The 14,628-nt window shown below is 38.4% G+C and overlaps 1 protein-coding gene across 5 annotated transcripts in view; it reads left to right on the top strand.

Annotated features, from left to right (window-relative positions):
- Positions 1-14,628, top strand: part of FAM135A (family with sequence similarity 135 member A) — a 50,474-nt gene that overhangs the window by 24,627 nt on the left and 11,219 nt on the right. For 3 of the 5 annotated variants that reach the window (XR_014508939.1, XM_083431430.1, XM_083431433.1), the window contains 6 exons: positions 516-593; positions 5,443-5,492; positions 6,462-6,617; positions 8,065-8,138; positions 10,489-10,643; positions 11,423-13,682. Coding sequence is in view for 4 of the 5 variants with exons in the window: in XM_083431430.1 (XP_083287556.1) it covers positions 516-593; positions 5,443-5,492; positions 6,462-6,617; positions 8,065-8,138; positions 10,489-10,643; positions 11,423-13,682 (2,773 nt within the window). In the remaining variant the exon portion in view is untranslated. The remainder of the gene's footprint in view (positions 1-515; positions 594-5,442; positions 5,493-6,461; positions 6,618-8,064; positions 8,139-10,488; positions 10,644-11,422; positions 13,683-14,628) is intronic. The other 2 variants (XM_083431432.1, XM_083431431.1) reach the window with 1 other exon arrangement.

The raw sequence follows: 14,628 nt of genomic DNA, 5'->3' as shown, positions 1-14,628 counted from the left end.
TCTATAGAATCTTCTCTTGGAAAAAATAGCTTTCAAAATAATGAGATTCAAATGGGATTCTTGGAGAAAATAATCCAGAAATTCTGAAATCCTATTTAAATTTCAGGAAAAAGCCTTTCTTTTCTTTTCTTTTGACTTGCCTTATATTCTCTGTCTTTCCTTTTGCCTTCCATTTACTTATTTGATGTACATTTTTGTTTCAAAATTGACTTTTAAAATAATTTATAAATAAAATATGCCTCACACATAACAGAAATTGTTAGCATTTGGGCAATCATGACTTAACAACGAAAACCCAAACAGGTGATAAGAATCCAATAAATTCATAATGTACATCATCCAGAACTCCTTATCTAGAACTTTCCTAAAGTCTCTTCTTTAATTTTTCTTATCTAATTGCACTAATTACTAGGTGAGTGATAAAACTTTCTTACTAACTTTAAGGATAGTAATAATAAAACAGAGATGGAAAAAGGAGTGTAGTAACTAGTCGTGTGTACAATCCTTATAACTAGCCAAGCCCAGCATGCAGGTCCTTTATGAACGCCTCCTCAGAAGAAAATATCTACGAATCCAGGGAGACGCCTATATAGGTATGTTGTTTTATTAAGCGGCTTAACCAATTAGGATTTGTTACAATAAAACATCATAGCTTTTTGTTTGTAAATAATTCCTTATAATTCATGTTTAAACAGGATCAAAGAACCTAAAGATGCCATCCACACCTTGTGTAAAAGGACTCTTAGCTTTAATCAAATTAAGGTTGTGTACAGTTCTGTCTGGCCTTTGAGGTGCTGATGAAATGAGCTCATTTCACTGGTAGTTTAGTTAGCCTCTTGTTAATAAACCAAAAATGATTGCATAGTGTGATATATTCAGTTGTGTAGTAACATAATAGCATAGATTTAAGTTCTAAGAGCTAATATTTAATACCTGGTTTCTGTTTTGGAAGAAAAATATATTGGGCCTCATATTCTCGCTCCCCCTATCTCTCAGGTAGCCTTTGATGAAAGCTTGTATTTTGCTACCATCTTTATAATTGAACATCATCACGCCTATAAACGCCTTAATTGGCTAGAAGATGTGGTAGCTGCTGTTGATTAGTTAAATCACAAAAAGAAACATATTTTTAGAATTATTTATAGTGGTTTTACAACCTGTGAATATAGTTGTGTTTTAGAGTAATATCTCTCTTCATATGAGTAGAGGCAGGCCCATGTAGGGCAAGGGGTAGCAAGGCTTTGGAGGGCTAAACTGGCCAGGGAACCCCACCAGGAACTGGCTGCTTTTTTAGTTTGAGTTTATAACTTTATTCTAACAGGACTCCTGCCCCAGGCCTAAGACAAGCTCTGCAGGGGCCTGAGCAGAGGGATTGTCATGGGGTCCAACAGAATATTCTGTATGTGTTGGCCTTTAGCCAGAATGAGAGCCTAGTGTGTGTTCTATTCCCTCTGCCCCCAGTCCTCTCTGTCAATCTAGCAGTGGTCAGGGGTTTAAATGAGCTCAGACCAAATTCTTGGCCAGACCTGAATGAGCAAATGGAAAGCAAACTACCTGACCAATGGAAAGCAAACAGAGCAACTTTTCTGGGTAGTGGATGATGCAATGTGTAAACATAATTTACAAGGGCTAGGAGGGCGGTATTGGCCCTTATTGGCAATCCCTCTGCATGGAGCTCCACTCATGCAAACCCAGTTGGTGCCCATGGTGTCTTCTTTGTTTAAATAATAATAATCAAAAGATTCTGCACAAAGGAACTACCACCAGTTGAATTCTATAGCTATGTGGATAGGTAACTGATTTTTTGTTATGATGGGAACTGATCTACCTCAGGAGTATCATGTTTTTATTGTATATTTTTTGAAGAATAATTTTTTTAGCTGGAGGGTGAAATCACTTGCCCATATACTTTGATGTAAAGTATGTCAGGTATAAACATGGAGTGGCTCTAATTGTTTTCTTAATTAACTGAATTTGTATGGCTGGATATGTGCATTTTTTCATTTAGATAAACTATAAAATTCTTTCATAAGTTATATGTACATGGGATTATATTTTAGAAAATATGATTTATTACAAAATCTATACAAATATTTAAAAGCCATGTGTTGTTTTTAAATGAATCAATGCCATGTTAGTAGTATACAGAAGGACCAGATTCTTCATGAACAGTGTTGGGTGGCTTGGATGGCAGTGTTGGGTGGGACCAAAGGCAAAAACTGGTGGAACAGCAGATATAGCTCTTATCTTTGTTTGGAAGGCTAAATTTCTGCCAAGCAAAAGTCAGAGATACCTACATACGCACACAAACACACACTTCTATCCTCCATGCAGGCAAGCAAGAGGCATTGACATTGTTCAAGTCAGGCAAAAGCAGTTGAGAATGGCATGGTGCAGCACTGGTGAGGAGTGTGACTTACAGAAAGTTCCAAGGGCCAAACAGAGAGATTTGGCCCCCAGACCTGAGGTTCCCCACTTCTGGCCTAAAGGAATGTGTGTGTGCACATAGAAGGGAGTGTACCTGTAGAAGACATGACATCCTTCATGAAAAACCACACATTTGTTTAAGAATATTTAAATTCTGTCTTACTTGTTGAAAACCACCCATAAAGGAAAAAACAGCTTTTAAATGCTAAGGAGACTTTGATATGAAATGCTAGAAGAAAAATGGTGCAATTGGGTTGGATCTAAAGGTTCCATTTTGACTGAATAAGTTTTCCAGTGGAGGGTGGGAGCTTTGGATCCATCCCACTGGGCAGATGCAAGCTCCTAGTTACGCCTAAATTGCTCCTTGTGTAATAATAATTATTATTATTTATTAAATTTGTATACCACCCTAGGCCCACACGTCTCAGGCCAGAAGAGCAAAATGTGGCACTTAGGGAAACTGTAGTGTGTGTTTACATTCTGCAGTCCAGACTAGAATCTCACATCAGTCTCATAATGAGAAACTGAGGCCTTTCTCCAGGTTCCCTCCTAAGAGAAGTTAGGTGGGTGGTAACAAGGGAGAGGGTCTTCAGTTGTGGGTCCATATTTATGGAATGCGCTTCCCAGTAAATGTTCCTTTGTTAACATCTTTTTGACACCAGATAAGGGCTTGCCTTTTGATATTGACCAATGTGAAACTTTCTTTGAAATTCTTTTCAGAATATAAGTGTTTCTTATTAAACATTTGTATCCAAAATAGTTTTAGCTAACAGTTACTTTAGCTAAGATTTATTTTTCAGGAGTTTATTTCTAGGTGGAAAAATACTCAGGAAAGAATGCTCAGATAGGGAAAGTGGAAAAAAAATGATACAATCAATATTGGAATACAAAAATTGAGTGAAAAGCTAAGCTGTCTTTTTTTTTTTTTCTTTTTTTTTTTACTCTCCAACAAAAGAGTAACATTTGACTAGACAGATACGTTTCTCAAAGGATGGTCAGTGTTGTTTGTTCAGTTTTTAAAAATAAATTGAATGGGAGAACTTTGGGCCAGAAGATGGGTGGTGATTTAAAGCTATAGTAAATTAATTTTTAAACAAATAGTACTTAATGCTGTAACTAATCTGCAAAGCCCCTTTTTCATATTGAATTTAACACAGACCACGTTCTTTATTTCATGCCTTTTCATTAATTTAGGGAAAAACCTAGGAAATTCATATTGACTGTGTACACAGACACTCTGCTATTATTGTGATTATACTGCACTTAAAATCAGAATTATTATTATTATTATTTTAAAAATCAGCTTAAATGTAATGTTGTGAATCCTGACTTGACCTACTGCAAATGGAAGGGACTGATTCAGCAGAAACTCATGTGAGCAGAAGTGGGAGAAGCTGTTTTCACTAATTCCCACTACCTTCCACACTGTTTGAGAAGGTTCTCTAACCTTCTTTGTTCAAGAAGGTTAGGGGACCTTCTCAAACAGTGTGGAAGATTAGTGGGAATTAGTGAAAATTGTTGGTAGGAAGGAAAAACCAGTGTCTCCTCCTTTCCTCCCCCTACTGGGAGTGTCATGAAAATTGTTCTACTCTTAGGAATGTACAATCCAATCCAAAGTGTAATAATAATGCCTCCACTTGACTTTTCCTGTACATCCTAATCACCCATCCCAATATTTCAGTATATTTAAATGTAAACCCTTTTTTTATTTTAAATGCAATATCTAAATTTTCCAGATCACCCAGTAAATGTAGCTGTATTGACTCAAAAGGAAAAATACAAAAATCAGGGAACCATTATTGGGTCACCCAAAATGCTACAAAATAGTAAACAACCTTTGGTGTTCTACAGAACTCTTCATCATGTTAGATGTTTTAAAAAAGAGGTGCATGGAGGAAAGAAGGAGGGAGGTTTGGCTGAATTGTTGTTTGGTTCTTTTTCCATCCTTAGATGAAACACCCAGGTTTCTTCTTAGGTAGAAAACAGGCTTAAAGAAACCAGGTAGTCCTTTACATTAATAGGGATATAGATTTATCTCAGCTGGTGTGTGAGATAAAAAGATGGTCAACAGAACAATAGATTTACCAATCTGTTTGAGGGAATGTTTCCTCAGAGAATAAAGCCTTACATTCAGGTATATAAGATCCTCTTCCTCTAGTTTTTGTATGTTTAAATTTGGTGTTTCCCATTTCACACAAAAGGTTTTAGCAGTATTGGCCATTAAGAAAAAATCCATATCATGGCCGTACCTTTATTGTTATAAAATTGGCTGCTTTATTTTCAGAGATGGGGACTCTGCTGTTAGTATTTTTCCTTCCAAGGAAGCTGCAGTGCAATATGATACCTTCATGGCATCTAAAAAGGACCTCATCTCAATGTCTGCTTCCTCTCACACTCCACCTTAAGATTCTTGCCAGATGTACTTGAATGGATTGAATACCAACCAGGAAACAATATATTTCTTTCCCTTGCTTTTTTTTTACCATTTAACTTGATGAAGGATTCTATAAAACTCAAAATCTTGCATTCTGTATTCTATTTTCTGACTTTTGGGTAGGCCTAATAGAGGTATTGCCCTAATATAGATTATTGGAATTCTTTCAAGTTTGCTTTCTCCAGCAAGATTTTCATGGTAAATTGGAACTGGTCTAAATTTTGTTTGTGTGTTCAGTTTCATTGTGTTGCTTTTTGGAAGTCTTTCTAAAATACACAATCAAAAGAGGTGCAAGTTCATGTACCTTATGCTATGGTCTGGTAACATTTAAAATAGTGTTTGAATAAATGTAGTTATGAGAACTTGCTTGCAAAACCAGAAGGATTTTGTTCTTAGCTGAACTCTCAGTTGAGAAATTTACTGGATTTCACATTGGCTATAGTATTTAAGGAACTTCAAGACAACCAAAAAGCTTTGTTTTAAAAATTGAACTGATTTAAATGGGGTCTCCCTCTGCAATTTATAAAATGTAGCTTAAAAATTTAGGAATATTCATTTTCCATACACTCTAATCTTTTCAGAGAATATAGATGTAGAAGCACGCCTGTCAGAACTCTGTGAAGAAATAAAGGTATTTTTTCTCTGATCCATGTAAATCTTAAATCACAGCTTGCTTGCTTTCATTTCAGGGTTTTTTCAGATGTTAGATACTGTTTTAAATAGCTAACTGTGGTTCTAAAGTATTAATTTTTATTTGCATTATTTCATAGATATGTGGATATGAGTACTCTGGTTGACATACTTTGCCTAATGAGCTTTTGACAGAGTATTTCTACAAAGGCTCCTATGCAAGCTCAGCAGTCATGGGATAAGAAAAGAGGTCTTCTTACAAACTGAACTAGTTAAAAAGGCTAAGAGTAGGAACAAGTAGTTCTTATGGTGGAAGGAAATAAGCACTGTTTGGGGCTTATAGTACTATATGTTGGACATGTAAATACTGTCATTCATAAATGATATGGAAGCATGAGGAGTGAGACAGATGACACCTAATTCTGTAGGATAGTGAAAAATCCAAATTGCCACAAAATGCCATGTGAGTAAGCCAGTACAGTATAAACTGATGCACTTTGGGGCAAAAGCTACCTTATGTACGTATATGTACAGTGATAAGATTGAACCTGTGGTGGCTATCCAGGAGACCAAGGGGTAGATTGTAAGCAACTCAATGCAGAAATCAATAGCAGCTATGGAAAAGACAAATCACATTCTAAGGATTATAAAGAAAATAACTGAAAATAAAAGGGCCAGTATAAACACATTTATATACCAGAGGCTTTGAAGTTCTAAAGTTTGAATACAGGCTGTAGTACCATTTTTAAGCTTAAGGTTGATTACCAATTATTAAACAGTCAATGCCATTACTCAAAGGAAGGCAAACGGATAGATGACTTTGAATCCCTTTCCATTTTTAAAAGTTTAAAATGCTTTTAATCTTTAAAGATGCTTTTAAGAAGGAGAAGAATTTTTTTATGACTTTCTCAAAGTACAAGAGTTTCTACTTCTAAGAATACAAGCTTGTTTGTTTTCTCTGTTGGTGCAGAAAATGGAGAATCCTGATGAACTGGCAGAACTTATAAACATGCATCTTGCACAGCTCTGTTCACTTCTGATGGCTTTATGGGGACAATTTCTCGAAGCCGTTAACTTCCAAGAGGATATCACTGCATTGCTAGCACGAGAGCATCATACAATGCGTGTATGTATTCATTCTGTCTTGATACAACTTTTAAGCACAGGAGTGTGTCATCCACGAAACTAATTTCTAAAACAATGTGGCTGGTTTAGCTCTTAAAACTAGGGGTCTTTCTGTCCAAAAAACAGCTATAGTGTGTGAGATGGAGGGCCGCTGTGCTGCTGCTGCTTGCTGGGGCAGGCATCCAATGCCCGCCTCAGCACCTCCTTACTGTGGCCTTTCATGGCAACCAGCTGTGCCACCACTACTGGGAGGTTATAACAGTGCAGCTCAGTACATGTCTACTCTGAGGTAAGTCCCACTGAGTTCAGTGAAGCAATAAGTAATTCCTGGGAAGGCAACATTCACGTAGGAAGGAGCAGCACCACTGGTCCTGAGAATGTGAGTCTTTCATATTCGTAGATAATAGGTAAACCCTTCATATTTGTATTACCAGAGTGACATGGGAAGAAAGCGCAGGGAGGCACTTGCATGCTGCTTCCAGTAAACGTGAATTGGCTCAGATTTGTAGTACCCAGACAACACTTTCAAGGGTATTATAGGGATGTCTCACTAATTGCTGTGGAAAACTGATTCCTTGGCTTGGAGGACATCCTATTGAGGAAGTAGGAAGCAATCCTTTGGAAAAGACTTGGGTAACAAATGGGATATCCATTAAGTGTGTGGAAGGGCCATCTGAGCATTTGAGACCTAGATACATGAGTTTGTGATAGGTATGACTTGTCTGCAACCTTATTCCTCAATATTAGTCCTCTAAATGGGCTGTTAGAATGGGCATACTGTACACCAATGACACGAGAAAACGTAGTTGAACATTCATGGAAGCCAAATTCATATTAGTAGGTGGAAAGAGTGTGTCATTCAGTTGGACAAGTCTGAGAACCTTTTGAGTTGTTGAAACACTTTGAATGTTCCCTTTTTACTTGTTTCTACATGGGCATAACCTGAGACACAGTCTGCGTGCACAGCATACATTTAAGCACATTATTCCTCCAATAATCCTAGAGACTGTATCTTAAGGGTGCTGAGAATTGTAGCTCTGTGAGAGAGAAACTACAATTCCTAGGATTCTTTGGAGGAAGTAAAGTGCTTTAAATGTATGGTGTGTATGCAACCACAATGTAATTCTGCTTAACTTACTAAATGTTTTCTATAAAAAAAACACCAGATTGCAACATATTTCTCATTAAAATATACAACCACTTAAATGGATTAAAAAATGAGTTATTATTTTGAAAGGTTTGCTGCAATACTTGACCCAGCTTAATTTGCTATTTCATGCCAATGTTTCTTGTGAATGTGCGTGTTTTAAAGTTTATGGAACATGCACTTTTACTGTGACATAATAGTATAGATGTGTTATGTGTGTGTGGTTTTTTATAAGAAAAGAGAGTGATGAAAGTTTTATTTCAGTGTGAACCTTTTGTTTTATTACTTTGAAACATTTTAGGTACGTAGGTTTTCTGAAGCTTTTTTTTGCCTTGAACATCCAAGGGAAGCAGCGCTTGCATACCAAGAGCTACAGTAAGTACCTTTAAATTGAAAATATTAAGCCATAGCTCACTAAGCTTATTTTGTTACAAAGTTAATTAAAACTTAATGTTGGATATTGTGGGTTGTAGTCAACTAGCTTTCACTCAGAGTAGACCCACTGAAATTAATGCAACTAAGCTGACCATTAATTTCAGTGCATGTACTGTTGAGTAAAAGCTAGTTGACTGCAACCCACAATATCCTACATTAAGTTTATTTCAGTGGAAGTTTTTATGAGCAGGGCAGGCAATTTTTCACCAGTTCATTCTTTCTCCTGTAGCCCCCCTACTCCCCCAAAAAATCCTATTCCAAAGTGTTGTGGGACCTCCAGAATAGTGTAGCGTGTAATATGCTGGGCTACAGGTGCAAGGAGGAATTGGCAAAAAATTTCTTAGCCCCCCCCCCCCTTTCATTCAGAGAAATCTTTTCTGGGTCAGAGAAGCCTCTATAAATGGAAGAATAGCATTTAGATTGGGAGAAAAGGAAATAACTATTAACCTGCAGTGGAAGAAGAGATCCTCAGGTGTGTTGAGCCTCTTATCAGCTTCCCAGGCCATGGATATACATAACAGAAATCGCATGCCTGCTAGTGAGACAGAGTCTCCCTTCCCTAGTTCCAATCCTATCCAGATCCTGTTTACAGGGCATTGGCAGAGCTGTACCAATTTTAGGATTTGGCAACGTCTGCTCTGTTTCCTTTCCTTTTTGTCTGTCTCTGGCTAGAATGGATTTTTTTAAAAGAAAAAAGAAAAAAATCAGTAGGAAGAGTAAGATCAGAAGCATCTAGAAGGTTGCTCCTGTAATGTTTCCCAGCAGCAACAGAGAGTCCAGCCTTGCACTCTTCACTGACTCACTGGAGAATTCATTGGAGACACGTTGGAGTGACTTCAGCAGGAGGAAGTCCTCAACCTGGGCTTGGTTAGTAGAGCAAACACTGCCTGTGGCAGTGGCTCTGTCTCTTTGTCAGCACTTGGCCCAGCTTCTGGGCAAGGCCCTGAGTTTAGTGGGAGAGATCCCATCAACCGGGCCATCGCAGAATCTGGCAAGGACAAGTCTGGTGAATATAGGACATAGGACTGCTTGCCACGGGTTGCCTCCGTTTTGCTCATCCCCTTCCCCATCATGGATCCAGTTTTGGCACTGGATTTTTTATTATCTCTTAGTATGCATGAGTTGGTGTTAAGAAGCCCACTAGAAGCAGAAGCTAAAAACAAGGGTAGAGAGGAAAGGGGTTAATAATCCAATGTGTTTTGCAAGAATCCAAACCAATGGTGGGAAACTATTTGAGAATGTTGATAGCGGCTCAGCCTTCTGTTCAAACCCTAGACCTGGGGAGGATAAAAGCTGGGAATCTTCCTGCTTTTCCCTCCCCATGCATGAATCTTGCTGCCATTCTGGCTTCTGAAAAATGATGTTTCAAGCACCAGCAGTCTTGCATGCAATGCAGGGTGCAGAGATCTTAAGGAGATGTTCTATTTTTGTTTGTTTTTATGTTGTACATCATGTGGATTTTTTAAAAAGCATTAAGCTATTTATATTTTAAATAATACATTCTTATGGCTGTATGTATTAAAAAAAACTTGCATCTGACACTTTCCCCAAACATGTGAGGTGTGAGATGGCCTTTCATATACATTAGCATGGGGAATCAGTCACCATCAAGATGTTGCCAGACTGAAGCTCCCATTATCCCTAACCGTTGACCATACTGGCACTAATGGGAATTGGAGTCCAAACACTTTCTGGAGTGGGACAGGTTCTTCATTGATATAGGCCAGTTGAATCTTAATGTTGGCCAGTTCTGCCAGTGGAACTATATTCAGACTGTAGCACTAAATGGCTGAGAGGATTTTATTGATTCAGCCTCTAGCACACACAAAAAAGCCTAAAAATTTGAAGTGTTTCCAGACATAAGAGTGGTCGTTCTTCAGACATGAACAGTTTTCATTGACCAATGTAAAACACTTTTATCCACAAATATTCTCCTTTTATTATTCCATGGATCCTAGCCCTTTTTACCTACTGTCATGTAACTTCCTATATATCCAATATATCCTTCATTTTTACTACACATTTATAGCCCTGCTTTGCAATTAGAACAGTGCCTGGATGGCACTGGTCCAAACTGCTATCACTTCTGCTGGTAAATACATAAAGGTTTTTCTTTAATCAAATCTAATTTAGGTGTACTGAATGTAATTTGCATTATTAAGACTTGACCTTCCATTAGTGTTCATGTTTTAATTGTACCTTATTAAAATGCAGTTGTATTTTCAGTTACAGCTTATTGTCGATGTTTACTTTTTTTACAAATATTTTAACATAAGATTGTACCTTTCAGTGCGCAAAGTTACCTTCAGATGTGTACTGCCATAAAAAGCACCTCCTTCTGTAGTTCTCTGCCGCCTCTCCCTACTGAATGCAGTGAATTAGATGGTGATCTGAACTCCTTGCCTATAATCTTTGAAGATCGGTATCTAGATTCTGTTACTGAAGGTAAATCATTGGGTTTTGTCGGGGGGCGGGATTGAAATAAAAGTTTAGAAATTTTCTGTCCTGAAAAAATATGAGCATGGTGCCCTCCAGATGTTGTGTAATTTCAGCTCCCATCAGCCAGCCGGCATGGCCAATGGACAAGGATGATAGTCCTATAACATATTGATGGCATCATGTTGGCTACCCTTGCTTTTACACATTGAAACATACTATAGCCAGAATCTTAAGGGTGTGTGCACTGAAGCTTTTGTGGCTTCCATTTCTCGCTGCCAGTCCTTTTGCTGCATTGGGGGCCTAACCTGATATTTGAGAGAATCTTCTCAGGTTGTATATGGTGCTACATAATACGACAGTTACATGGGAAGTCTCAAAAAAACCTATTGCAAATGTGAAAAGTTCACCACCTTCCCCTAGAACTCAGCATATTTAAATACTAATTAATATTTAAAAATGCCTAAATTGTCTGCTTTATTTATTGGTTGATGAGAGTCTGGAGAATGGCCATAGTTTAGTAGTATAGCACATGTTTTATATGCAAAAGTTCCCAGGTTCAGTCTCTGGTACCTGCAGGTAGAGCTGGGAAATCCCTGTGCTACCAGTCAGTGTAGACAATAATGGTCTGATTCAATATAATGTGGTTTCCTATTTATCTAGAGATAAATGAATGCTCTTGAAACACATTCTTCACTTACTCATATTTTAAATCTATAAACTGCAAATTAGTAAAAGTTTCAGGTGTATAATAAGTGACATTGTCTTGCCTTTTTATTTTAAATAAGAGATGGATGTACCCTGGCTGACAGCTCATCAGAAGTCTGACTCCAAGAAGCCAGATAAACCAGATTCCGAAGAAAGTTTTATGGCTAGCCCGGATTTGAAAAACAGACCTTCAGTTGCCTCCCATGCTTGGCACTCAGAAAGTGAAAAACAATTCACAAAGTCTGCAAAAGTGCAATGTCAAGAGGCAAACAAATCCAAAGTTAAGGTTACTAAATTGATGAAAACAATGAAACCTGAAAATCCCAAAAAATTAGTAAAACAAAACTCTAAGGACTCTGTAGTCCTCGTAGGCTACAAATGCTTGAAAAGTGCAGTACCTGAGGACATCTCAAAGTGCTTTGAAGGTATGCCTTCATTGGACCAGAAAGAAGGGCTGGATTCTGCAGTTGGTGGCCATGCTTCCGATGCAAAGAACTTAATGAGGCAAATCAGCCAGAAAGAGTTTAGAAGTTTACCATGTAGAACTGAACAAAGAACTGCCAAACTGGAAGGGAATGAGGAAAGCCATCCCAGTTCTATCATCTCTCATTGTGCAAATTCAGTCCTTTTGGGTAAATCTGATACCCTCCAAGCAGGCATTGGGGGTACTCATGGGGGCAGCAGCTTGACCCCCAGAAGTACTGTTGAAGACTCTTTTGGTTCACCGGGGGTTACAAAAATAGAAGTAAAACCATATTGTAGGAATATTTCTGGAGGAGATAAAGTTTTTGTTCGTATTGGATTACAGACAGAAGGCTCACGTAGAGAGAATTTGCAGGAGCCCACCTTTGAAAGTTCAGAATGCGAAAGAAAACCTAAATCAGAAGAACCGCAGCTTGAAAAGGAAGTTGTACAAGAAACAAACTTCCAGCATACTGAGGATTCCTTCACAAGGGTTGGCACCAACCTGCCCATTCAATCTACAAAAGAAACTTCTGTTGCAGTTTTAGGTGGAGACGTACTTAAGTTGCCTGATGTTAGTATTACCTATGCATCATCTAGGTTTTCAGATTCTGGTGTAGAAAGTGAACCTAGTTCTTTTGCAATGCACCCAAGTACGGATGTGGCTCTTGAAACTCCTCAAGGGCAAAGTGCATGCAACAATGAAAGAATATTTCCTCAACTATTGCTTAAACCAGATAATAATATTAAAAACCCAGTAGAGAGTCATTGCACTGAAAGTACGAGTGCTGTTAGTGAAATACAGTCCTCCCTGACATCAATAAACTCTCTGCCTTCTGATGATGATCTGTCCCCTGATGAAAACTCAAAGATATCCGATGTACCTGAATGCCAATTAAGTGATAGCAAAACTGTTTTAGACCTAGGAGCAATTGAGTTGACAACATGTGATGACAGTGAAGAAACAAAGGTTTTGCCACAGCAGTATGTAGAGTATTCAGGCAACGAAGCGACATTTCTGCCTTCCTCATCCTCAGATAAAAAATGTCCACTACAACTTGATGAAAGTACATCTGAGGATGTGAACTCTCACAACCTGCAACTGAATATTGGTGCAATTTGTAATGATTCTCAAAAACTTGATAAAAACTTGCACAGTGTGGAAAAAACAAGTGAAATTCCTTCAGGAGTTGTTTATCTGGGCAAGTCCTGTGTTGTTTCGGGTTCAGTGTCTAGTTATCCAGAGGGCAGCGTGAAGCAACCAAGTGAAAGAAAATGTAGTGATTCTTTAGAGCAAAAACAACTGTCTGATCAGTTGTCAGCTGCAAAAGATGAAAATCTCACAAGCACGAGCATCGTATCCTCGGAAGGAGGTAATGATATGCTGAAGCAAGGACTTGTAGAAAACTACTTTGGCAATCAAAGCAGTACAGATATTTCCAAAATACATTCTGCTGACAATAGCAGTACAGTTAGCCCTCAAAGGGGAACAATCTGTTCCAATTCAACAGAAGAGGAGGAGGAAGAGGAGGAGCAAGATCAAGACATGGTTGAAAATGGTTATTTTGAGGAAGCAGATGATAGTAACTTGTATGGAGCCACACATGATGCTGAGGAGGATCTTGACCTAGCATTTGTGGGACCTTTTATAACAGAAATATTGAATAGTGATTTTTTTGAGGAGGCAACAGACGTGGCTCCACTGTGTGCTCCAGGTAGTTTGGCTGCTCCCACTGCATTGAAAGGCTATCCGTGTGGTGTGTTATGGTCTTCGAAAGACAAATCGAATGCAGTTCTCAAGCAACCCTGCAGCATGTCCTGCAGTACAGCTTCTTCTGTCTCCTGGTATGAGTATTCTCCCAAGCCACAAAAGCTAGCGTAAGTGCTATGGTTTAAAACAATTGTTTTTAAAACCCAGTTTAAAAGGAAAATATACAAACTTCATTTGCATTTTATTTTTTGGGTTTGGTTGTTGTTTGCTACTGTTTTCTTCATTTTGCTACACCTAGAATTCCAGGTTATTTCCACATTAAAATATATGAAAGTTTTGAGGTACGTGCATAATGACCAGGACTGTGATCCACCTGTGAAGGGTGAGGAAGATTATTTTGAACAGAGTTGAATTGAGCGGACCTGCTGCTAGAATGAAAGTATAATCCACCTTAGATATGTTTTTGACTTTTGTTTCATCACGAAATTTTTTTAAAAGCTCTAGCAGCACACCATACATACACACCGCAGCTTGCAATTCCGTATGGGAGGAAGATTCCCACTAATACCAATAGCAAGTGCAGGGGGTGGTCCAATTCTGATTGGGACCATGGTAGGGGCAAAAGGTTAAAGCCCCCATCTTGCCATGAGCAATCCAGCTTCCCTGGTGCTGGCTATTTTTTTTTTTTTTGTTTTCTAAAACCCAACTGTGCAGGGTCAAACCATGTTACAACCTTCACAACTCGTTTGGCCCCCAGCTTCAGCGTTTTCAGTATGGGGTCCATTTCTGCAGAGATGGTTTGCTGGGTGTTGCTTTTCATCGTGAATTGCATCCTGATTGCTAAATAAGACATGAATTGGAGCATCAGGAATTATTTTTAAATTCTAAGCAGCTTATTAAAGTCTCAATCTCCTGGGTTTTTCTGCAAGTGAAATAGTTGTCACAGCATAGCACAATACCAATACAACATGGTCACATGAAACGCTGCAAACCAAGATGGTTGTGCAAAGGTCTGCAGCCTTGTGCAGGTATTGATCTTTGCTGAATGTGACAGAGATATTGCCTGTGCTGCTTCTGGAATAGAAATGGCAACTAGAGGATTCAAATTGAAGG

This window comes from Podarcis tiliguerta, assembly GCF_965153285.1.
Source record: "Podarcis tiliguerta genome assembly, chromosome: 3".
NCBI lineage: Eukaryota > Metazoa > Chordata > Lepidosauria > Squamata > Lacertidae > Podarcis > Podarcis tiliguerta.
Note: the sequence above shows the minus strand (reverse complement) of the source record. Positions and strands in the feature narration are given on the sequence as shown.